This window comes from Egretta garzetta, unplaced genomic scaffold, assembly GCF_000687185.1.
Source record: "Egretta garzetta isolate BGI_Z169 unplaced genomic scaffold, ASM68718v1 scaffold69, whole genome shotgun sequence".
NCBI classification, from domain to species: Eukaryota; Metazoa; Chordata; class Aves; order Pelecaniformes; family Ardeidae; genus Egretta; species Egretta garzetta.
Window position 1 is genome coordinate 3359835 of NW_009260790.1, and position 25637 is coordinate 3385471.

General features: G+C 47.8%; 1 protein-coding gene across 3 annotated transcripts in view; it reads left to right on the plus strand.

Moving 5' to 3' along the window:
- FBXO42 (F-box protein 42) overlaps positions 1–25637 on the plus strand; it is a 38247-nt gene that overhangs the window by 7739 nt on the left and 4871 nt on the right. Inside the window, exons 1-5 of one of the 3 annotated variants that reach the window (XM_035901901.1) lie at positions 260–512; positions 7019–7153; positions 7493–7563; positions 8454–8550; positions 25420–25573. In XM_035901901.1, coding sequence (XP_035757794.1) covers positions 401–512; positions 7019–7153; positions 7493–7563; positions 8454–8550; positions 25420–25573 — 569 coding nt within the window. In that variant the 5' untranslated portion in view covers positions 260–400. Of the gene's footprint in view, positions 1–259; positions 513–7006; positions 7154–7492; positions 7564–8453; positions 8551–25419; positions 25574–25637 lie in introns of those variants that run through there. The other 2 variants (XM_035901902.1, XM_009646487.2) reach the window with 2 other exon arrangements.

The window sequence follows — 25637 nt, forward strand, 5'->3', positions numbered from 1 at the left end:
GCCTCTTCGGCTCTGATTTGCAACGGAGAGCTGTAGTGAGGGGTCTGCGCTGTGTCACTTGGGATTTAGCAGTGCCGCACGTGCCTGTCGCTGCGGCAGAGTTTCCACGGGTCGGGTGTAACACGAAGCTCTGCCAGCACTTGGCACAAGAATAGGGATTCAGTAGCTGCTTGTTGTGGTTATTGGCTAGTTGCTCCTAGGAAATGTTAATGGAGCTAGGGTGGGATTTTTGCTTTCTGGTTTTGCAGATTTTACACGCAGGCTTCTTTCTGCAGTTCCCTTTTGAGTCTGAGCTTTGTGTCCCCTTCAGTAGAAACCTCACTTGGTAGTGACTTGAGTCGGTGACTTGCATCTGGTGGCTGTGAAATCCAATGAGTTTGCGTGCCCGCAGTGCTCAGGGATGTACACTGGCTGCTTTTACAGCAGATCATCTTCTACATCTGAGAGTAATACAGTTTGGAGGAGGCTGAGTGTGGCTTGCTTCAAGATAAACGCACGTGAGAAGCGTGGAGGTAAGCGTATTTGCTGATGGAAGTAAGCAATTCGGTTGACAACACTGCTTAGTGTATCGGTGAATTTGTGTCCTGATTCCAAATTTCTGGAAGAGAACCAAAAAAGCGTTCCCATTGAGGGAAAGATACTTCAATAAAACTTGTTATTTATACTACAGTAGCATCAAGGTGCCTCAGCCTGCTCTGCCAGGCAATGTAGTCAAATATGACAAAAATTCAGTCCCTGTGGCTTTGTCACTGGGTCTGAGCCCTCCGGGAGGCGGTTCTTCCAGGGAGCAAATTTCATTTTTCTGAAGGCAAATAAACATGGCATAAGCCATGCGATTCCAAGAGCGAGCAGGCATAGAATTTTCATATTCCCAAGTAATAATTTGTGAAGCAACTGATGCTCAGCCTGCTGCCAAGACAAGTCCCGGAGACACTGCAGGAACCTCTGGTGAAGTTGTCATGCTCTTCAAAGATCTCCTTGTCCTCCTAAAGCATAAAAAGGCACCACCATTTATAGGTTGTTTTTAAGAAGCCACGCTAGTAAAGTGCTTATTAATGACTTGCAGATTTGCATGTGTGTTCCCTACAATTTTTGCATTCTTTTTGCAATTGGTGAGCTTTAAGACTGGCTAGACATTACCAAAAAAACACCCAAATATCACACTGAAGACCTCTGTGTGCTATTTAATTTATTCTGCTGCCCACTGGGGCTTCCTCTGAGCCTGCTGCTGTTAGACTCGATCCAAACTGAGTTGTCTTGCTAAAGCCACTGCCCCTGGAGCGTGCAATCTGTGTTAGCCTCGCTATTTGACAGTGTCCTGGCTCTGGTCAGCCAGGTTGCTACAGAAGCGTTATTAATGCACTTTATTTGCAGAGCTAATCTGGATTAACTTGTTTGCTGACTTAAACTGATTTCTTTTCTTTTTAGCAGTTCTCCAGATCTGCTGTATCTGTTTTCCCTAAAAAAGCGTGTTTGTGGGTGGATTCCCATATTAAACTGAAGCTACAAATCATTTAAAAGCAAAAATTCAAACTGTATCTCTAAACCAATGACCCAAACTATACTATGCTAGTATGTAGTGAGCTGTAGGTGAAGTAAGAACAGGAGGTCCAGGGAGAGGGGAGAGAGAGAGAGGACTCATAGATCCCTTTTTTAGGGGTGGGTGATTTGCCAGGTGTTGTGGGAAGATGTCATCTACCAGGCACGAGTCATTTGAAGTCAATAGGCAACAGTAGCTGGCATCAAAGAAGCAGCTAGGGCCGTCTCTCTTCCAGGATTTATTAGAAATATCCCAGAAGTGCTCATATGGAGCATAAAAGGACAAACGAGAGAATTTTAAACAGTTAGAGGTCACTATGTCTCCTCTTAATTCTGAAGGGAGTAATAGAAAAACTGTTTGATAAGGAATAATTAATGGAAGTTACTGTCGTCTCATGGGGAAGGGAGCATTTGGCAAGCGCTTTGATCGTACGACAACTGATAACAAACTTTATGGATGAGCTGTAGGTTTTCTAAAGGATGTGGCTGAAGCTGCAGAACACCATACAATATCAATAATGCTTTTTTTTTTTTGATCTAAACGTACGGGCTTACTGGGAGGAATACTTCATGTGTAATTGGTTTTTTTTGAGCTGAACACCAGGTATAATGTTTGCAGTAGTCATCTAATTCTTATTTAGCCCTAACGTGTGAACTTACAAATATCATAGCAGGGCGATGACTCATGTGGTTAAATAACTGGCCGCAATCAGAAAGCGATGTCAGAAGGTGCAGGAAAAAAAGCCAGAAATATTGATCCTTTGATGGAAGAGTGACTAATTTTAAATACTGATTATTTTTTTTTCCATGCAGTCTGGGGAGCATGGCACCAACAGGGTGACTAATTAAAGCAATTCCGAGAGGCAAGGGAGAGGTAAAAGCCGGAATGTTGTTTGTTTTACAGGATGGGCCGCTTTTCTACCGGTGCTATGGCTCTTTGTATCACCCAGCATTGCTCAATATATTGCTGCCTTTTGGCTGCACTGAGTCCCTGGACTGCAAGGAGCAGGAAAATAGTGGTTTAGAGAATAAGGAGATAGACGTTGGATTTTTTTTCTTACCCCTTTCCCCCCCAAAGACACGGAGGCAGTTGCAGAGCTGAGTTTTCTGAGCTCTGGAGCATTTCTATCCTGCCACAACTTGCGGCGTAGTTGGTGTAAACATCTGTGCCAGCCAGCAGGACCGGGCGCTTTCATCTGCAGCCCTGCCTCCTCGGTGCCGCCATCCTGCCGGCTCTCCTGCCAAGCACAGTTGGGTGCGGAGAGGTTACCTCCAAAACCCAGCCCCGCGCTGGAGGAAGAGGTGCCAGCGACTCAACGTACAATGCTTGCAGCATCGGCTTGGCAGGGTCCTCCTGGGAATGTCGACACCAAGGGCTGTCAACCTTTATCTGCAAAGCCGCGGTCCTGTTTTGAGCCGAGGGCTGTGTAGCAGTGGGATTTCAATAGCCAAGCTGGCTGCTTTTCCCCTCTCTCTGATGGGGAATACGACCTTTGAACTTGGATGGGTTACTTTATTTGATGTACTCAAAGTTTAAGAAGTCGATGCCCTTTAATTATTGCAAAGGGCATGTGTTTTGCATTCAGTTTTCCCTTTCCAGTTGATCTTTATTTCGGTTATCTTGCGCTCTGGGTGACAGCCTTGTAATGCAGCACAGAGGGGAAAGAGGAATGCGTTCAAAACAAGCTGGCTTTGTGGTCTGTTTGGGTATCAGTGTCTTCAAGCATCAGAAATATTTATTCTCTCTGTTTCCAGTTAAAGATACACCATCTCTGCAGTACTGAAACTCTGGGGCACACTTGAATTTTACTGGGATGTAAGTGTTTAAAAAAAAACCATAAAACTAAAAATGCATCCAGTGGTCTCCAGCTGCTTGTTTTCCACCTAAAAAAGAGCTAAAGACACCAGGGACTCACACCCTCCTCCCCTGACTACTTACACCTTTGCAAAGCTGGTATAAACTGGAATTTTCACTTGTGCTTTTTTTTCCCTTCTAATTCTTCTTCCCAAACCGATCTGTCTTCCTCTGCTCCAGAAGCTTTAAATGGCTTGCTAAGAAGAAGTAGGAAAGCGCAGTTTAAATTATTTTGGTCTTGGATTAAAATACATGCCACGCGGACGTCATGGTGGCTGGCTGGCTGGCCTGGTTTTTAAATCCAAATAGAGAAGAAGAATGCTGCTACCTCCCCTTAAAAATAATAAGTGAGCTGTGCTGTTGCGTGAAAGCCATGCTTGGCAAGGATTTGGCGTGGGGAGGAGGCTTTCAACCTGTCATGGTTTAGGTAGTGATTAGATTTCGAAGGAAACTAAGCCTTTCAAAAAAGGTTAAGTAGAAAAAACACAGCGTTGCTTTGCACCAGGTTTTAATCGCACATACTTAAGGTGCAAAGCGCTGGCTGGTGCGTTCCTGGGTGGAGGTGACCTTGCAGCCTACAAGGGGTCTTGCCGTGTAAAAATGACATAGAGTAGGATCTTAAGGAGTAGGCAAAGCTCTAAAAATGCTCTTAATTGTTATTTCTTCCTCGATCCTTTCCCAGGTAAATCCACTACACCACTATTTATATATCTTCCACCCCAGAGAGCGCTCCAGCACGATGTGCTGTGGGGTGTAGGAGTTTGGCGAGATGGGAGTTGAGATGAAGACGGTTCAGTTGCACGTAAGGACGTTGTGCAGATGCACACGGGGGAGAGCTGGGTGGTCTCACCCTAACGAACCCATCCCGTGTCTCCAGCTCCTCCATTCCCACTGTGTGGTCAGCAAAACGCCCTGGACTTGTCACTAAAAGCCAAGGGCATGAGGGCTGCTGGCTTTTCAATAGGGGATCTGCATGACAAGCCCCAGGTCAGACAATGGGACCCTCGGTGAGGGCCACCGGGCGTCATCGCATCCCCTGCTGAGCCACAGTATTGTCTGCGGGCACTTGAATGCCCTGTTTTACAGCATTGCGATTCATTCAGAGCAACGAGATGAATATCGCTGGCGTATGTATGGGTGGGCTGCCTTCAAGAGCTCTTTCACACTGGAAATACGTACCTCCAGCCTGCAAAATTAGGGCTGCGGAGTTGGATCATTGGAAACCAGGGACATGCTTGTACTGGTCTAGAGCAATGCTGGAAGCAGGGACAACTTCTCCCGGGGATTTGCTCAAAGTTGTTTTCTCTTGCTACCAAAAGTAGGTTATCAGCCTTTCACTCCAGATGCTCCTTTTTTTTTTTTTTTTAAGGCTTTTTTGTTCTATCTTCTCACAAAAAGAAAAAAAGCCTTTATGTCTGTACAAGCCTCGGAGTAGTCCTGTGCCCCATCAGGTCAGCTCATCTGAATCTATTTTTATTTTTTAGTAGTTGAACAGCTGTGTGTAACGTGATGGAGAGAGAGAGAGATAGAGAGAGAGGGAAGGAATGGTACAACTTGCACCCCTGCCATGCATCTACCTTCGCTCTTGCTTCAGCACAGAATAAATACCAGTGCTTTTTATCAAAGCTGCTGTACTTGCAGGCTAATCCTTCATCTTGTCGCTTTCCTTGTGCTGGTTATTTACAATGGCATGTGGTCCTTAACCTGGGGCTGCTCAGCAGAGGGGCTCCTGCATAATCGCAAGTGCTTCTCACCTCCATCTCGGACCCAGGGCCAGATGCTGCCCTGCCCTGTGGGCTCCCTGCCTGAACTTTGACTCTTCCTCTTGCTTTTCATGTTGGGCAATATATTGCTTGTCAGCACAAGGGCGATGACTCCTGCTCCCTCCGAGCCCCAGCTGGTACCCTTCAGTGTTCCCAGAGCATAAACCACTGTGGCTTTCTACTATGCACTGGCATGCGTGGATATGATTTATTGTGTTTTTTCCCCTCGCTAGACTTGATAATAATGCTCAAGGAATCACTGGGGAGGCCTTGCTCATGTTGAAAGGATTGATACTACATTTTCACGACTCTCTTTTTGAGGGCAGTTGTGTATGAAGTTGAGCTTTGCAGAGAAATGCTTTGGTTCTGAGTCCTCTTTGAGACAAGTGCCAGTGCTCTGCTGGCAGGTGCTAAGGGACTGCATGCAGGATTTAGTGTTTTGGGACTGTCCGTACGTGTGCTGCTGACTTCCTGGTGTCTGGGGACCATTAAGTATGTCCTGGGAGATGCAGTAACAAACAGAGCAACACCCCCAACAGACCAATCAAGGCTTCAAAAACAAGCTTGCCTTTCCTGCCAGCCACACTGTACACTTCTTACCAAAGCTCTGGGGGAAGAAAGGGAAGAATTTTACAAAAAAAAACCCCAGGAGTGGAGATTTTTCAGGCTGTGTCAGGTCAAGGGAGGATTGAATTTCAAACACATTGCCCTCGCATGCAGGTCAGCAGGGCAGACAGCACCCAGCTGATGGGAAGGTGCGGATGCAGAAGCTGCTGCCCAATCACCCAGACCCCAGCCCAGGAGCTGAAGTCACCTTCACTCCTTGATCCTTGGCTTGCAAGCATAGGAGCTGACGTGAGTTTGTCTATCAAAGCTGCTGCTGAAGGATGAGCTCGCTCCTCCCGCATCACCATTTGGCACGCATCCCACTTCTTGTGAGTTAGGCAAGATGTGGAAGAGATGCCTCTGCCTTGCTGGGATCTCGAGAAGGTGAAAGGCAAGAGGTCATTGTACAAAGTCAACAGGGCTGGTTGCATTTGAGGAGGGCAACGCAGAAATTGGGAAATCCTTTTCGTAATTGCAGGGGTTTAACTTTCTAAACACATTTGAATCTCGCTCATCCTCCAAGGCAGATAAGCTGAGCGAGGCCTCTCTGCTCGATCTTATGTTTAATTTACTTCTTGGCAGTGTCCCGTGGTACCCAGGCACCTCTGACAAGTGCAGACACTTGCATTTATTTTTTTTTTGCTGCGAAGTTTGGTTTGGGGCCAAAAGCTCTTTATTTCCCTGGGTATCTTTGAGGGGCTGTCAAGTGTTTTGTTCCCCCCCCCCCCCGTTCCCCAACTCACAGCCTAATACTTTCCCTTAAGGAGCACAGGGAGTGCTCGTGGGAGATGCATGTGTTTCAGTGCTGCTTTTCTGTAATGAGATAGGATGAAATACTGTCAGCTTTGGAAAAAGAGAATAAGTGACCGGGTCTAGGAACACGGGCCAGTTTCTTAGTCTAATTTGGTGACTCTATAAACTGTACAAACTAGCTTAGAGAAGGTAAGTGTGCTGAGTGCGTTAATCGTGGCTAATCTAATTAACTACAAGCTTCTAAGGCAGCTTTCTTTGCACTTTCAGGAGCAGCTCTGCTTGAGGGGATCATCGTCTGGGAAGGTTCTTGCTGGAGGTTTACACTGATCAGGGATACCCTTAAGCTGGCCCATGGTTTTATTGAAGTTGGGGCAGCATGTCTGCTTTTCTCCCATCTGAAACCCAAGGGGAAAAGACAATGATCTGGTGGTTTTCACCCCAAAAATGTGAAGGTCAGAGAACTGGCTGATCAGTATGTTTGCTCTTTTTTTTTTTTTTCTAGGTGCGTGTTACTATGACGCTAACCAGTCGATGTACGTGTTTGGCGGCTGCACGCAGAGCAGTTGTAATGCCGCCTTCAATGACCTCTGGAGACTTGACCTCAACAGCAAGGAATGGATCCGGCCCCTGGCATCAGGTGAGAGGCAGCAGATGTGCAACTCCCCCACCACTTTACCAAAACTTACCTCATCTCCAGGGCTGGCTGGTCTGATTCTGTATTCCCCGCGTGCTTTATCATTATCTGGCCATTTTTCAGGTTATATCTTTTTATTTATTTATTTATTTATTTTGCTGCAGACTATGCACATCCTCGTAGGTTGTTTCTCTTTGTCTGCAGCTTGGTGCTGGCTTGTGCCACACAGTACGAGTGACACTTACCTGCGGCGATGAGAGCCTGTGTTGAGAAGAGTTGTTGTCCCAAAGCTGAGATTTTTTTTTTTTTTTTCTTAAATAACTTTGGTAGCTGCCACTTCAGGTATTTTGAGGAGTGGAGGAGACATGCCCGTGCGGGCTACCCACGGCAACCGGGAGAGCGTGGGAAAACAGGTACATTCCTGCAGTCCATACCCTCTGAGCAGGGCAGGAAAACGCCACAGATTATTTCCCACACTGGTTTTTGTCCTCAAAACGTCACACACAGCACGCTTGTTTTCCTTATATTTCTGAATTTGACCAAAATAGCTTTGAGAAAAGCAGAAGAATTGGGGGAAGCTCTGGGAGGGGAGGTAGTCAGTATTAAGCTAGCCATTTCGGCAAAAGGTTTATGTTTTGACAAAGGGAGGGAAGAACAAAAGGAAAAGGAGGAAGCAGAGGGACGTCAGTATTAAACTAGCATTTTCAGCAAAAGCTTTACATTTCATGAGGAGTAGGAAGAAGAAAAGGAGCTGAGCATCCCCCAAGCACTCCTTGCTGACTTGTCTGCTTGGGTGCAGGCTCCCTCTGAGCCTGCTTCATGTCCTCCAAGTATTGTGGATTACTCAGTTACTGCTTAAAGGGTTACTTTCTTGTCTGACACTCTTTTTTGTTATATGCAGTCCTCCAAAATCTAGAGGTTTCTGCGTCCTGGTGTTACCTGGGAATCGGTCAGGTGGCACTTTGAAATGTTAACATGTAACTTGGTACTTGATGACCGCTCACTGGATACCAGTCTGCATGACTCTTACTGTTTTGGTTTGATTTTTTTTTTTTTTTTTTTTTTGCCTCTGCACAACCACTATATGATGCTTACAGGTGAGAATTAAGCAGTTGTGGACTTAAAATAGAGGATGAAAACAAAGCATAGCCTACACACATGTGGAAATGGGCTCTCGCTCTTCCTCCTTCCCTGCCGTAGTGCTCTCCCTCTGCTCAGGGGTAGAGAAGAGGCCATGGGTAGCATAAACAGGATACCGGCCAATGCAGACCTCTGGTCTGACCCAGGACATCTATTCTTGCAGCCCAGCGAGTTCTTCCGTCGGATTGAATGCAGGGCACGACTCGCAGTGGCGTTAATGAGTCCAGCCGCCGGCACCCAGCTCTGCTCAGTCACTCTCGGTATTTCGCAAAGTCAAATTCCCACTGCCTTACTAACAAATAACACTTTTAAAAGAACGAGTCCTGTGGGAATATGTGTCAGAGTTAAGTCCCATGGGAAGATCCCCCGAGGAAATATTTCTGTATGCTGTCATGAGCGCGTGTAGCAAGATGGGATCGCAACTGAAACTTCAGGCAGTCTCACCGAACAGAGAGCGCTCTTGTTCCTCCGTCTTCAGAGGAGATGAGTCACCCTGCGCTTGTGCCGGTGGTGGTTTCTTACACATAGCTGCTTTTTTTTGTTTTGTGCCCTTAACCAGAGGGTTGGCACCCGCTGCCTGGGAAAGAATAGTGACTGGAGGGGGCAAAAGCAGAGAGCTTTGAAACTCAGGAGTCAGACGTAAATAAGGCAGGAGGGATTTTTTTTTTTTTTTTTCTTAAAAGAAGAGCTGACATTGATTGATTAGCACTCCATGTGTGCAGGCTAATTGCTTGTGGAGGTTGAGGAGGAGTTCCCACACCTGGCCCTATGGACTCTGTAGGGTATGTCTTGCTCCAGAATAAGATGGTGGCTTTTCTGTAGGGCCAGTTCTAGCTTGGAGAGGTTTGATTGTGCTCTGCTTCTGCCCTCATTAAGCACAGGCATCTTCTCTAATGAAACCTGGGTAGGGCTGCCTAAACGGAATGGGACCATGGTGCAAGGGCCATGCTAAATGCCTTGGACCCAGCTCAGGTGAGCTGGAACAGCTTCATCCCGTTCCCTTCTCTGAAGGGCTTTTCCAGGAGAAAACACCCTTTTTTTGGTTGTTATTTGTTCATACCTGTTTTCATTTGGGTTTTCTTACTTGCAGGCATTAGATGACATCAGAGCTGGATAATTCATCTCCAGGCTGAGCTGCTGCACTTCATCTAGGAGTAAATATTTAGCCTTCAAAGAAATAATTGGCCCGTGTTTCTTCAGTCTCAGAGACGAAGGAGGAGATAATTGCTTCCAAAAACCCTAATTTTTGAGGTTTCAAAGTATTTTTTTGCTTAGATCTAAAACAATGGCATTGGCTTTCTACTTATTAGGCTGGAGCAGAACAAGAGAGTTAATGCCTGGCTTTTATGTAGGGCTTTTTACTGGTGGGGCTTAATGCTTTACAAAGGAGGGTAAGGCAGCAGGATCTCTATTTTAGGAAGAGGAATGCCTCTAAACTCTTCTCCCTCAAGCTCTTCTGGCCACTTCGGAGCTACTTTCCACCTCCTTCACTCCCACAGTCTTGCAGAAGCAGGAGGGGAGTGATAATTAATGGCCTGTATTATGTGGGAAGCCTGCAATGTTATCCCAGGGTAGGTGGTCCCTGGAAGGCAGGTGCCTTTCTCCATGTGTTGAGGATGCTTTCTTTGCCTTTATTTGCATAATTCATCTGGGCACTTCTTTGACTTTCTGCCTATGTGTCGAGCGGAGAACCTGATGGAGGATTGGAGGTGGTTTATGCTGGAGTCTGTTTATCCAGCTGGAGGCAAGGGTTAGTCTCAACTCCTCTAGCTCAAGCTGCAGCACGCTGCTCTTGCAGCGAGAGCGCGCAGGCAGGATGACTTTGGCGGCGGTAGTCCTCGGGTGCTCCCCAGAAACAAGCTCTCCTGCAGCTGAAACGGGCAGGAAAGAAACCAAAACCCATTTGAAACGGAGACTCCCAGGACTTAATGCAATGGGTAATGCGGGAGCTGCTGGGGTTCCCATGGCGAGGGCTTTGGCGTGGGGTTGCTGTCACCTGGAGCTGGCTAACCCAGGATTCGGCCCTGGATCTGCTGTGCCAGTGGCAAGGAAGGTTTGTCCTATTTCCATGCGGGTCTGTGAAAGGCTCTTGATGAGATCCCTTCCATCTCTGTGATGAAACCTCCTGGCAGATCCTGGGAGAGGCTGCCTTGGCCATCAGCACTGACCCAGGCCCTTTACTATCCTCTGAGTCTCCTGCTCATGTCATCCTCAGGCTGCAGCAGATAATTTATAGGCAGAATTGAGAGCGTATCCCCAGGCAATTATCCTTCTGGCCTGCCTGTGCTATTTCAGACTCTGTTTCTGCAGACTTTCTCCCTTCCTGTATTTGTTAGTTTCTATTCCTCAGGAGCCCTGCACTTGGCCTCTGGCTGCCAGAACTGTTGACTAAACTGGGAAATACCTTTTTTAAATCAGAGAGGAAAATGCCGGTAGTTTGGCCTGTGCTCCCAGGGGCTTACAGGACAGAGCTGGAAAGCTTTTTTTTTTTGCTTTTTTTTTTTTTTTTTTTTCCCCCCCACAGACTCTCTTACTGTGCTTAGAAAGTAAGGAACAATGATATAAAAACGAGGTCTTTGCAAGGAGAGGAACACTAGCTGAAAGGTCTGTGCATCCTCCCTGTTGTTTCTGCTTGATCGTCCTCAGCCACGCACAATTTTCCCCCCCTTTGCTACCACCTTCCCTACAGCTACCTGGAAAGGCAAGAGTGCTGGAACAACCCCACTCCCTCCCTTGATGTGGTGTGTTTTTCTCACTGCAGGCTGTGATATCCCGCTCTGATATCAGGGGAGCTCAGGAGACTCATGGCTCCGCTTTTCCTGTTTGCTGCAAGAAGGCTCGCCATGCAGCTGGCCCCGTGTCCACCCTTCCATGGGGGACGGGGTGGGTAAAGCTCCCCAGAACTTGTTTCCTGGTGGCTTTGTCTCCCTGCAGTTCTGCTGCATTTGCTTTGGCTGGGAAGGTGGGAAAGCTTTTTGTCTTTTTCTCAACATTTCAGGATAAAAACAGGCTTGGAGGCAAAACTCATTTGTTAGATGCTCTCATCCTCTTTGTCCATGTTCACAGCATCAAGACGCAGCTACATCAGAGCAGCTGATCCTCCCTGCTTTAGCTTGAAAATGAGTAGAGACCTTCAGCCTGAAGTTTGCACTTCAAACCTCCTGGGTAGCCTTAATGCAATGCAGTAAGCATGCAAAAACCCTCTCCCACATCGGTTCCTCTTGGCTCTGTTCTTCCCCCAGGTCCCCTCTGTGCTTTGAGTGGGAGCTGCTGGAGTTTGAGGATCGAGTTTCCCCTTGTGAGCTGAGGGGAAGGTGCCTTTGATGGTGTTGTGTCAACAAAACTAACAGCTCAAAGGAGGTAGGAGGGACTCTGCTGTCACCAGCCTGAGGGGGTTGTATCAGATGTGGTCCCCCTGCAGTGGGAGGCTCTCTTGGCTGAGCGTGCCAGAAACCTGCTGCCCGTTAGTCATAGAGCGGAGTAGTTTGCCCTTGATGAAGCTGTGCAAAAACCTTGCCCCAAACAAAAAAACAAAAGCCCCGTTTTCATCATCATCTCCTAGAAAATAGTGGCAAGTTTTCAAAACAGTTGGTGAAGCTTCATAACGCTGGTCCCAGATCTGGGGTGAGTTTCCTTGTTCCAGGGCCTCCTTGGTGATGTGAGATTTGTGGAGCTCAAGGGAGATGTGACCCACAGCGAAGGACTGGGCTTCCCAAGGAAGAGAAGAGAGCCAGCAGCCATCCGGCCCCCTGCCTCCACAAATCAGTGCGTCACCTTCATGCACAACCTAAATAACATGCAGGACCTATGGCTGCAGGGCAGTCCAAGAGATCGGTAGGGTTTGTCAAGAGTAAATAGTCGTTAGAGTAGGGGAAACCTTCTCACGTTTGCATTTAAAACCCACTGTGTCTGAAGATCTCCTGAGATTGTGCAGATTGTCCAGTCCTTGGTTGTGTTTTGCATCTTTTTGCTGAATAGTAGTAATGAGCTGATGTTCGCTACCGGAATACTCTGCTCTGACCCCATATTGCAATTATCTCTTCCCATCGCAGTGTGACTTGCCTGGAGGTAACACAGTGAGCGATCTAAAGCACATCCTTGCTTTGAGGATTAAAAAAAATCCCCTGCAAAATCCTGACCATGCCAGTAGCCTCTCCAGAGCAGCATTTTGCAGTCTGCGGACTGCTGACAGTCCCCTAGAGACCATGTACAAGATGTTTCTTAGCAAAACAAATACATTCCCATGTACCTAAGGAAGGAAACCAGGAGAAGCAGGTTTTGAAAATAAACTTTCAAAATTTAGCCCAACTCATTTCTACCTACAGTGCTCCAGGGGAGGGCTGCAAAATGGTCTTCATGTACCTGTGTATTTCTGAACTTGGTGCTGTGTTGAAGGGCCCTTTTTAATTGAAGGCACGCCTAACTTTTTATTAAAAACTTGGGATCACCTTGAGCATGCTGAAGCTATGTTGTAGCTGCTGGCCTCCTGGGAATCCAAAGGAGTGAAAAGCTGATACCCGGCACAGAATAACGTCTTTAATTATGACCGCAGCTACGGGCTGCGGCTGTCTGATACTTCAAAGTAGAACAGGTTAATGAAACAGATGGAAATCCCTCCCAATATGTTGGTGTCTTTCAGCTGCCGTAGTATTGAACAAAGCCTGGGAGAGAGGAAAAATTTTCTCCAGCTCTTTTCCTCATCCGATTTGTTTCTTCCCCCCTTTGAGTTTAGTAGCAGTAGGGTGGATTTCTACCTTCGCAGAGCTAAAACTTTCTACGTTATCATTGGAAAAAAAACAAACCCCGGCTTTCCCACCATGATCAAAATGCTCTTTGAGCCCTCGGGCCCAGAGTGATTTGACCCCATTGGAAACTCTGCCTTAATTCTGGTGCGTCTGCTGCCTGACTGGAGCTTGCTTGTCACGGGGCTGATTTCTGCCCTTCTGAAACAAAAACATGAGTTTCTGTCCTTTGCTCATGCCATCCTTCGGGGCGGACGCTATCACAGCGCGGGTTGCTTGGAATTGCTTTCTCCCACTAAATATATTGATTTTTTTCCCCTCTTTGGGCTCACAGGAGATGAGTAAGCAGGAGCAAAGTGATAGTAGCGTTTGGCAGCCGTATCCTCCAGCCCGGTGTTCTCCTTTCGGGCTGGGAGTGACGAGGAGCACTTGAGGGATGAAGCCTTTCTAAAATGTTAAGTTGCAGTGTGGATATAAAAGGCAAAGTGCGTCTTTTGAAGAAGAATCCTGGTAACTAGAGAAATCTAGCTGGCGGTACATATAGAAATGCTGCAAAGCATGTTGGGGTCAGTGCTGTTGCAAGTACGCGGGGCAGTAGTCTGCTGCTCCCAGGTGAAAACTGCGTCTGTGCAAACTTTAAACAATTCCTATTGCAAAACACGGCTTTGCAAGGAGTGTGCAAGCAGCTGGGTTTGCTGCATTTGAAAACGGCAAGCTACGCCCTGCTCTCCAAAGGAAGCAACAGCCTTGAATGTAGAGTTTAAACTTCATTACTGCCCTTCCAGACAGCAAGCCCAGAGCTTGTTTGGCAGGCTCTGAGCTGCAGCTCCACGCAGCTCGGGTGTTTTTTGGTGCCTTTTGGTCCCTCAGTTGGTCTGTGTGAGGCAGACAGGATGCTAATTTGTTCCTTTCTTCACTTGGGTGGTTTTGAAAAATGTCTGTAATGAAATTGGTGTTATTAAATGTGAAATATTTCAAGGGCAAGAGATGAAAAATCAGCAGGTGAAGGGTTTTGTGTTTTTTCTTTCAAAAGCTATGACGCCTTGTTGGGAAAGCACTGCTTGTGTGTGGAGGGCTGGTTTCCAGGAGATTAATCCATCGCTGTTTGGGTTCAATAGGATTGCACTGCGGCAGTGATTAGATGCCTAATCTGAGTGGATTTAGGTTTATACCACACGTCTACCCTCCCTTTCATTTGCCAGGCCCTATCCCCCTCTGTTCTTGCGGCCTCTCTGACTGTTTGCCTTTAACCTCTGAAAGCTTTTCGTCGTCTGGATCCGTCGTCTTCTGAATCGCGCTTGTCCAGCATCGCTGCTTGTGTGCGGGGTAGCTTTTGCCCCTCGGGGCGGTCACCCTGCTGCCACCAACCCAGCAGCCTTGTGTGAATTATGCCAGGGACGCAGAGGTAGAAAACACACGCAAAAACTGAACATGTGATCTGTTGTTATCAAGGATCTTATCCTGCAAATGCCTTCATTGAACTGGGCAGGGAAAGCCAAAAGACTCCCCTCCTCTTCCCAGGAGTGTCTGTACAGCTCTTGGAGGCTTTCTGCCTGGGAATCTACTCCCTACAAAAAAACCAGGCATCTACTTGGAGAGAGCAGTTGTTTAAATGCTTCAAAAGTAAAGCCCTTAAACTCTTTAGCTGGTCAGCGTGATGGGAAATGGATATGGACTGCTGCTACCAGGGTTAAAAAAAAAACCAAAACAAAAAAACCCTGTGCCTCCTATTCTGGAGCACCACATCTGAAAACCATCTTGCTGCCTGTTTTTCTCTGTTCCTCCCTGCCTGATTGTGCCTGGCTGTGGCCTCCCCCTTGCCCCAGCTGGCACTGAGTAAGTTATCCTTATCGATGCACCCAAGCTGGGTTCCCCTAGCATTTCCAAATGCCGAGGTCATTAAGTCACTCCATAACTTCATTCCTCTTGCAGCTTAAGGGTAGGGTGCAGAGTTTGCAGCATGATGGGAAATGGATATGGACTGCTGCTACCAGGGTTAAAAAAAAAAACCAAAACAAAAAAACCCTGTGCCTCCTATTCTGGAGCACCACATCTGAAAACCATCTTGCTGCCTGTTTTTCTCTGTTCCTCCCTGCCTGATTGTGCCTGGCTGTGGCCTCCCCCTTGCCCCAGCTGGCACTGAGTAAGTTATCCTTATCGATGCACCCAAGCTGGGTTCCCCTAGCATTTCCAAATGCCGAGGTCATTAAGTCACTCCATAACTTCATTCCTCTTGCAGCTTAAGGGTAGGGTGCAGAGTTTGTTCTGCAATTAAAATAAGGACTGACTGGTCCTCACCTATCTGCAGGGACATGGGGATGCTGCTGCTGTTGCCTCCCTAGCATCAAGAAGCCAACCCGCCCGCACAGGGAAAGGGTCCAGGACTCGGAGCTGGCGGCAGCAGAGCCATCTCACATCGTTGTTGGCGCAGGCCATGGCTCTGCCCCAGGGAACACTGAGCTTGCTTGTGATGGGGATGAGCTTGTGGCTGATCCTGCTCGTGGTTTTGGGCGAGTCGGCTCTGCTGGCGCTGTGTGACATCGGATGAAATGGCTCCATCCACTCCCTTTTGCTGGGTAGATGCTGCTGTGCATGTGCTCCCATGGCTGTCCCTGCCCGGGGACAGCTAAATGAGCTGTCATGGTGATGCTGAGACTTGGTAAAGATGGTTTTATATCAGCAAGTCAAAGCAACTGGTGGTTTCTCTCTCCCATTCCCCGCTCTTCATGTGCCGCAATAGGTGGGAGTTCAGCAAATTTTTATCTGCAAATGAAACCCTGGGGCGAAAAACAGTCCCTGCCATGGGAAATCTGCTCCTCAGAGCAATGGCTTGCCTGCTTTTGCCAGCAGGTCAGCGAGGAACATCTCCAACCATGGCGCTGCTTCCTCAGGGAAAGATGCTTTACCCTTTGGATGCCCTCCTGTCCTGCCTCGGATGTTTTGGCCTGACATGGTAGGAGTTTGGGAGGGTGGCAGGGGGAATACAGAGGAGAAAATGCAACAGAGGAGGCTGAGAGAAGTGGCTGAAGGGAAATGGATGTTTTAAGCGATGATCTGGTTTTCCTCTTGACTCAGTACAGGTCTGGGGACTTGCGGTTCCCTTTAAGGCAAGGGAAGAGCTGGGCATCCATATGTCTGTGCAGAAACGGAGTCAGTCTGGAGTAGGTCCTGTGCATCCAACCCAAGCCTATGGGTTTGTTTTAGTCCATGGGATGCTGGATCTCTTTCATGGAGATCTCTGTCGTGGACAGCCTGGGGCTCTGTGTAGGCTGCAATCAAGACATCCCTGAAAGAGGCGAGCTGTTTCTTCTTTCCCTTCCCTGTTGCACTCCACAGCTCGCTGGCTGTCACCCCTTCTTGCTTGTCTTCAGAAGGAGACATGCAGATGCCAGGAGTTTTCAGGCGTGCTCACTCAAAAGGGAGCTGGCAACCAGCACGCCTGCGTGTCTGATAGAGCAAGAGGCTTGATAAGGAATGGTGTTGGTAGTACTCTTGTCTCCTGGATGGTGAGAGGGATTTATTCAGGATTTTAAATCTGCTTGTATGGCCTTCGTCTCTCTAGAAGCTTTCTTGTGTGTCTCTGCATGGAGCAGCCCTTCTTAAGACACTTATCAGCATGGATCGAGCAGAAAGGCATGAAAAATAGCTTGTTGCTTTAACCTTGTCGGATTTAGATTCTCAGAGAGAAGCTCCGTGGGCACAGATTCCTCCAGAGATTAACGGAGGAATTTTTCCCACTATCGCCTCTATCGCCCTCCGAGGCGGATGCGGAGAATTTTTAGCCCGGTCCCCATTTGCGACGCACAAAGGTAGCCTGGAGGAGGGACAGGGCGACTGGCTGTCGAGGGCTGGCTCATGCACTCTGCTTCTCAGCGTCGCGGGTAGGACATCCTCATTTTAAACATGACCCCGGGCCATCTGAAAATACTGCTGACGAGCATGCTATACCAAACTTGGGGAAAACTATTTGCAGCCCTGTTGGTAAATAAGAAGTCCCTGATCTGCAAAAAATAGGTTCCTGGGGTTGGGAGTCCTTATATAGACAAATAAGTAGTTCTGTCTTGATGGTGCTGAGCATCCAGTGGCTCCCAGCGAGTTTGGAAACTTGAATGTCCCACATGCCTGAGATTTGGGTGAAACTTTGAGCACCTGCTCTTGAAATGAGTAGAGATCTCTCTACTGCAGTGTTCCTTCCTCTGCCTTGCAAAGCCAGCGCTTGGCAAACGATTTGCTTCTTAACAGTCTCAGAGTGCAGGCCTGTAGTCTTTCAAAGTGATACTTCCCTAAGCAGACCATAAGATTGACTTTGCAAGAGGTTTTTTTTCCTAGAAGAATTTTTCCTTTCAGGGGTCTGAATTTTCCTGATGCTTGATTTCATAGCCCTGAGGAGAATTTAATTTCTTGCAGATATCTGCTTGTCCGAGGTTGGCTGACTGGAGCCAAGGTATTTGCAAGCTGTCAGGAGGCTGCGAGACCAGCCAAGGCATCTGTGAAACCTTCTATTTTATTTCCTTTTCAGGAAAGAAGGTTTAAAAATATGCAAACGGGCGCCCCAGCCACACATACTGGTTGTTTACATTGGTGTTGTCTCAGATATAATTAATGCATTGCACCACAGAGGAAGCTGATAGCCTGAACCGGCTCCTGCTTGAGGCTGGTGCTGTCACCCCAGACGCTGCCCTCGGTGAGAGGCACAGGAGGTACCGAGGTGTGATGGAGGTTTGTCTGACCATGAGCTCCCTGGGCAGCTTCTATCAAGTTAGTCCTTTCTGCTCCCGAGTCTCTTGCAAAGCCTTCCCTCCACAGCAGGTACATTCATCTTTGGGGTCAGTGAAGTAAACCCTGCTATCCCATGGCTAGATAAGTCGTGTCATCTGGGAAGGAGCATTGAGGAGCCTTCAGAAAGGTCCTGCTAGGAGGCTTTGGGCAGGCTGTGCTGACACCTATCGGCAAGAGCTCCTTCCGAGGCATCCCAGCCAGCAGGCACGCATCCCGACTCCAGATTTTCCTTCTTTAAGCTGATGGTGCCGTTGTGCCTTTGCCTTAAGGACCCCATCCACCAAGATTATGTATGTAATACTCAAGATTGAACACGCAATATTCACTTTGCAGCATATACCCCAGCTGGTATGATGCACTTTCAAAGACTCTTTAAATCCTCGCACTGCCTAGCCTGATTTTACATCTTTCACAAAAGCATCTGCTGTTAAATCTCCTTAAATCTGGTAGGCATGCGGCATGACAAAGCACTAGCTCATACTTGTCTGCAGTCCAAAAGGTGAATATTTATTCCTGACATGAAATATTTAGCAAGTTTGGCATTAAGCATTGGATTTACCGTAATGAGGGAGAAAAAATGCGCTCCTTGTGTGAAGAAAGCGTAGTGCAAGAACTGAGGGCTTGAAAATGAAAACAAGGGGGAAGACAGCAAGTGAGGGAAGGGGCTGGTTAAAAGGAAGATGCGAAGAGCTGGACTGAATATCCCTTCATGTGCTGTGCCTGGGCTCTCAGTAGGTCGATGTTGGGTTTTCAGTAAGTAGCTGCACTTTCTTTGTAGCAAATATTGAGACGAGCGGAGCCACGGTCTCCCTGACACCAAGCTCTTTGCGCTTACTTGAGTTGACTTTTCCAACTGCGCCCGCAGGATGCTCTTTAAAGAATAGTTGACGTTTTTTTAGCTCCATGGTAGCCATAACCTCACCAAATTACACAGCAGCCGTTTCCTGAAACACCAGTAATTTGGGGGTTCTCCGACGTCTGCAATGCCTCTGCCGCCTCCCTCCTGCTGTGGCAAACGAAACAGGAGCGTGACTTGAGCGAAAAGTGTGGAGCTCAGCAGAGCCGGGGCACGCTCCTCTGCTAACCCACACATGCCTCAGTCCCTTCCCTACAATTAGCCTGTTATTACGGCATTGGGTAGTCTGATACAGCAATTTCCATCTCTCCATTTGCCTCCTGGAGGGGAAAAGAGAAGTCGCGGGAGCCAATCAACCCTTTCTCTCCCAGCGTTGAGCTCTTTAATTAGCATCAGAGCTGTTTTGTGGAGGACGTCAGACTGTTACTCAAATTGCTTGAGAGTCTGCAGGGTATGGTATCACTTCGAGGGGAGGCGGGCAAACAAGTCTGAAAGTGGAGAGAGGTGGATCGCTGGTTGGTGTTTGGATTCCACCCACCTAGAGGGAAAGGCAGCTTTTGCAACAGCGGCCACCCTTCACCGCAGGGCCAAATTTGCATTTCCCAAAACCAGGCGAGGTGATTACGAAGGGGAATACGGGGTGACCTCACCATACTCAGCACCTAGGAGTGATTCTGCCAGTGAGAAATGCTCAGGATGGACCCCAATAAAACCCCTCCTGCAGCATCCGGGCTTATGAATTGCAGCGATCCTCCTTTGCGGGTATTAAGTGATAAAGGGGGCAAAGCCCCAGGGCAATCTGGCAACTTTTATCTTGTTGCTGTTTGCTCAACTTGCTGCATAAGGACATTTTTGCCAAGCATTAGCACAGAGTGAGTCAGTAATCCCGTTGCACAGGGTTCAGAGGGCACTGCCTCTCCTTTTCAAAAGCTTTATCAGGCTTGGAGTCACAGCTTGTAAGAATTTCCTGGGTTAAAAAAAAAAAAAAAAATGACTGTGACATTGCAAAAGCTTGGAGGTGACTTACCCTCCCCGGCGGGGATTTCTGCCTCTACTTTGTAAAGACTGCAAGAAACCAGACCTTTGGTTCAACGCCGTTGCTTTGACTGGGCTTGTACCATCAGCCTGTGTCATTGTAGGCTGGAAATTTGACATTGATAGCATGGTGGAAACTTTTTCTGTGTGTAAACAGCAGGGGGGCTACTGTGGTTTGGTTCCATACCCCCCTAACTTGCAAAAAAACTTCTCCAATGGTGCACAGATATCTTTTCCCTGCGCTACCTGAGAGGTATTTTGCAGGCAGCGGATGCATGTGCCTGCAAAATTTTTCTCTCCCTGGTGGGGAGACAAATCATATCTTGCTCAATTTTTCTTTAAACTCTTGCAAAGCTGAATCCCTGTGTACTTCTGAGCAAGGAATTTTTTGGTTATGAAGCCAGATTTGAGGGAACACTAAATCACATGTGGCTTTGGTAAGCGAAAATTATATTTTCCTGGCTCTTAAAAGCTTTTAAGATTTAGGCAGACCCAGTCAAAGCCGGTCTTGAAAGCGTTTTTAATCCTAATGCCCTGTTTAGAACATTTTGGGGATAAAAACAGGTGACTGTCAGATGCTGGATCCAAGGCAGCTGACCAGTGCGTCCTAAATGTCGGGACTTGACTTAGGGAAGGAACCAATGTGCAACGTGCTATGGAGATGTCCTCAGTTCTCATAGGAGCGCTCCTTCGGTGTCTCCCAAATCCGATGCTAATGCTGGGATTGCCGGGATGCTTGTCCTTTGCCGGTTGCACCCTATTCCAGCCCCTGGACTGCTGCTCCCCATCTTGCTTCATCTTCCCTTTGTGAAACCTCATAAACCGCTGGCGAGGGAAAAGCTTTCGGGTAAATCTGCCGACTGCTGCGGAAAAATCCCAGCCAGGAAGCAGAGGGATTTATTATTTTCCTTCTCTGGTTTCCCTTCCCATCGAAGGGGAAAGATTTGGGGATTTCATGCTGTCGTGCAAGTTTGGGATGGACCTTTGTGTGATGAAGTGTAGGCTAGGTAATCCCTCAACTGGGGTAGATGATGGGGCCAAGGTGGGTGAGGTTTTCAGATTAGGACCATGATTTGGCATCTTTAAGTCTCTGCCAGCCTAAAAGCTGGGCTAATAAACCCAGACTGGGCACCAGGCTGGCTGCTGCCGGTCAGTCGGAAGCAGCGCGGCAGGTTTCACCCTCCGCCACGCTGTCGGGGAGAGCACAAGCTCTCAGTTTCGCATGCCTCTCCCCTGCGGATGTACAACGGTCATGGGACAGCCGGCTCTTCCCACAAGGAAAGGTCTGAGACAGGGCTTCTGTAAGGCAGAGTGCAGTGAGTCCAAGCCATCCTTTTAGCCTCATTTCTGCTGTGACATCGGACAGCTAGGTCAATCTTTTTCTCTTTTTAAGCAGAATTTGCTTTTTACCACTTCTTTTTGACTCCCCCTAAGCAACACGAGCTCCTTGGGGTGAAATCTTGCAAAACTTTCTGTTCTTCTGCAGATAGGTTCTACTGAAAGGCTCTGACTTTGCAGAGGTACAAACCATTTGGGAAACACCAGCACTTCTCACTGGCAAATGTCGCTTTTTGTACCTGACTACAGTTTCAGCATCTCCCTCTGGCTTTTTCTTTGGGTTTATAAGGATGATATATGTACAACAGTGATAATGTCCCCACCAAATTAAATGCATCCTTGTGATGGTACATAGTTTGTTGAGCAAATGTAATTTGTTCGCAGAGAGAGGCTGGTTTTTGGCAGGCAGCTGCTGTCTTTCCAGCGTGGCTTGAGCCAGGACTGTTGCCGTGCCCCTTTTTTTTGCTGGTGCAGGTAGTGGCTGTTAGCCCCAAACCCTTCCCTGGGAGGGTTTCCTATGCCTTTGGTGTGCAGATTGTGGGCGACTTTTGAACCTGGGGAACTTGGCTTTCTTTGCATGTTGAAATCTACTGGCTGCCGGACGGAGCTTACTTTAATTTCTTGGCTTTGAAATTGGAAACATGGCTGTGGGCCTGGTTTTGTTTATCCTGGCATTTCGTGTAAATCGAATCGGCTGGCGATGGTGATGGTGATCAGCTCAGTGGAGTCGCAGGGAGAACAGTATCATCTTCTGCTGGAGCTAAAGTGGCTTGAGAAATCCATCAGACCTGGCAATAATGGCCTCTGTTAGTAGCTCTCATCTCATCTGTCTCCAAAAATGTGCTGTAATAAAATCCCCCAAAATTTATCCCCTTGACACAACCCCAGAACTCTTTAACCTTCCTCTGCCCAAGACAGTGCAAACCCTTGGCTCTGCTCCAGCACATCTCTTACAATATTTCCCCAAACAACATCGATTTGAAGCGATACTTTCATTTGGGTAATCCCATCAAATCAGGCAGGGTGTGATTTATTTATTTATTTGTTTATTTATTTTCCCCCTTCGTTTTTGTTTTAAGCTTCACTTGGTATTTGTTCTTGGAGTCACTTGGGGCTGCGCCTACCATAGGTAAAAGGCTGGTCTGGAAATTCGTGTTACACGTGCCCTTACAGCCAGGCTTTTCTTTTGTGGTCGCTGAGCTCCGCCGGTGCTGCTCTGGTTGCATTAGAGGGCTGAATAAATGGGCTTTAAAAAATGCTTATAAGGACAGATCCTAAATAGACAGCGTCCAGAGCTCGTGTCAGAAGCGATCAGAGGCTGGCATTTCTCTTCCAAACATCCATGGAAGCCGGAGATCTTTGTTTGTTTGTTTTTTGAAAAGTATGTATCTGCTTCGCAAGCCAGGAAAATCCATCAACTGGAAAAAAATAGCTCGGACCAGCTTTTAGCTACTCATCCTGACTGAATAAACAGCGCCAGCTGTAAAGAGATACCGCCTTCTATGTTTAGGAGTAGTTAATTGTGCTAAACCCTCTGCATGCTTGAATTTTTATCCCCAAGGAAAGATAATCTGATATCAGGCTGGATGGTGTTATCAGGGTGTGAAGCTTGGAAACCCAGCCAGGAAGAGTCTTCTCTGTGCTCCAACCAAGAGAGCAGTTGAAACCAGTGCAATTAGCTAATGATGTTCTTCTGCAGGCGCTTCAGCCTGTGGAACAGAAGCAGTTTCATTTGCCAGCATAATCCCGGAGAGGAAGAAGCCCTCCCATGTCAAGTAGGTTCCTGCGAGCCTTTGAAACGCGGCTGGGCACATCCTCTGAAGAGCTCGGACTTTGAGCAGGTTGTTACGGGGCCGGCATAATTGAGCCGTGTCCCTTTGATGTCCCTGCTGCCGTCCTCCCTGCGCTCCTCCGCATACTTGAGCCCTGAAGTCACAAAGGCTGCCGGCTGGTCGTCACCTTCGCCTGGGCAGGGCAGGCGTTGCTCTGCCTCCCTCCGGATGCTCCTGCCCTTCCCAGGGATGGTGGCAGCAGCACCTGGCAGCTCTCCACTCCTGTTCATTCTCCAGGTTTCAGCCACTCTTTGTCTACATCTTTCTACTTGAAGACAAGGTCACTGAAGCCATCTCTGGTACGACAAGCTTGTGGCACGTCTCTTTTGCAGAGAGCATCTGTAGGCTTCCCAACCGTCTGGTTGGAAGACACTTTGAGAGGCCAACACTTCCTTGACTTGTAAAATTCAGATTTTTCTTTCCCTGCATCGCAGAATGAAACGCTGCTCATTTGTACCTGTACAACATCCAATAACAGGCAAAGCTTCCTGAAAAACCAGAGCTAGTCTCTGCTCTGGGCTGTTTACACGTTGACTCATTTGGGAACCGTCTCATTGTCTGAGGCCGGGCTTGACCTTCAGGTTACAGCAGCAGGAGGGTGGCTTTTCTCACTCTGCAGCATCCCAGACCTTCCTGAGCAAACTACTGATCTCTTTGTCCATCCTGGGATGACTCTAGCTAACCCTTTTTGTTTAAAAATAACCCAATTTAAACCCAGCACCTTTCACTCCATGCTGCCCTGTGGTGTCCTTGATGGAGAAGCCCAGCCAGCCAATTCTCTACAAATCGGGCAGAAAAGTTTCCACCAATCTAGTTTGCAGTGCCAAGCTTGGGAGAGCAACTCTGTGCTCTGCTGGGGAAATACTTAGGCTGGAAACCTGCTGGTGTGGATTAATGAATTGCACACAGCCACGGAACGAGCCAGGAAAACTGGAATTTGGGAACAAAGAGTAACCAAATGTGACCCTCTTCTGGCACTCTCGTCTTTAAGGAGACCTTGGCAATGCTATATCTGTGCCCCAGCGCAAGAATTGTTTCCCGCACAACTTTATTTCCTTTTTCCCCCACAGCTGTACACCTGAGAGCAGTGGCAAAGATGTGCTTTGTCCCTGGAGAAAGGCTCCAGGACCCTGCAGCCTCTGCATCTGGCTGGGGGTTGCTTTTTGGCTGGGCTCTTACCAATCCACCACCTGGAACCCATCGCGATGGAATTGCTTTTCTCAGCTGCAGCATCTTAAAATAGCTGCTCTGGTTTCTTTTAAAAATAGTTTCTGTTCTGCATGTCATTACCTGCTAAAAATGTTTTTCAAAGTCCTAGTAGGACATCAGAGGAGAGAGGTCGGTTTGGTGTATCAGCCTTTTTGGAGAGGGTGACGGTGCTTCTGTGGCCACGTGCGCAGCCTTGCCCTTGAGCTGCCCCGGGTTCCCGCAGCCGGGCATGCGCATCCATTTTTTTTGGGTGATGTATTTATGATTATTTTGAAAGCGTGACTGCAGAGGTGGAGGAATCTGCCTGGTGCTGGTCATGGCCATGGGAAGGAGGATGCTCAGACTCATCAGCCCTGGCTGGTGAGGCTTTAGCTTTTCCCGGGAAGCAATTCAGCGCCTAACACGTCGGTGAGGTAGCAATGCAGGGTTTGTATTTTTGCAGTGGACCGTGACTGATTTCCTGACATAAATTCAAAGAGAACCCATCCTTTGATAGTTGCCCTCGCAAAGGGGCTTTCTGCATTGAAGTTGCTCTTGCTCCAAGCCGGTTAAGGAGCAATGTGGGGCCCAGGGCACGGACCACAGGCAGCAGTAGGTTGAGAGGTGAGCTCAGCATTTTGCTGTGCTGCTGGAAAATCTCTGGGATGTACGGCATTGTCTGAGCACCGCAAATCGCAATGGCACCGAGCCCAAAAGGTCACGTTGCCTCACTTGTGCGGGTCCTGCTCAGGAGGTTCCTGGCCCAAGTGGTTTGAACCTCAAATAAGGCAAGCAAAAAAATCTCTTAATAATTTTAGAGGAGCACTGTGTTCTGTGGACTTGAGGAGTGACTGTTAATTCACGCACCAAAGCGTTTAGGGTTTAATCACACTGCTTTACAAAAAACAGGGTTCAGTGCATGAGTACCCGAGCGATCTGCCACGAGCGACTCCGGATGCGTTAGAATTGGTATTCGCTCTCCCTCCTTCCTTGGGGAGAAGTTACTCGGTATTTGGAGGTAATTATTGCTTTTATTCAGTGCTAAAGCAATAATTTCAAGGGGTACATTAGAAAGCTAGCAATTTCCTGCCAGTGAGTGACAGATGTTTTGCCGTACATGAGATGTGCTTTCAGGCTCCTACTAATTACGATGACACAAATTGGCAGTAGTTTTTCTTCCCAGGCTCTCAACTCTAATTTTGCCTTTTTTTCTGCTTTTCTTTTTTCTTTTTATTTTTCTTTTTTTTTTTTTAAAAAGTCAAGTCTCCATGTTGTTGTACTTCAGTAAAACTGATGCAGACTTCAGTGGCTGTGTTCAGGCATGGTTTCCTAACCTTCTCTTCCTCTATCTCTGCCCAGGTTCGTATCCCTCGCCCAAGGCTGGGGCCACGCTGGTGGTCTACAAGGACTTGCTTGTGCTTTTTGGTGGGTGGACGAGGCCGAGCCCTTACCCTCTGCACCAGCCAGAAAGGTTCTTCGATGAAATCCATACGTACTCACCCTCTAAGAACTGGTAAGAGCACATCTGGATTTGAAGCCCAGGCTTTGATCTGGTAAAAATGTGTCTAATGCAGTTG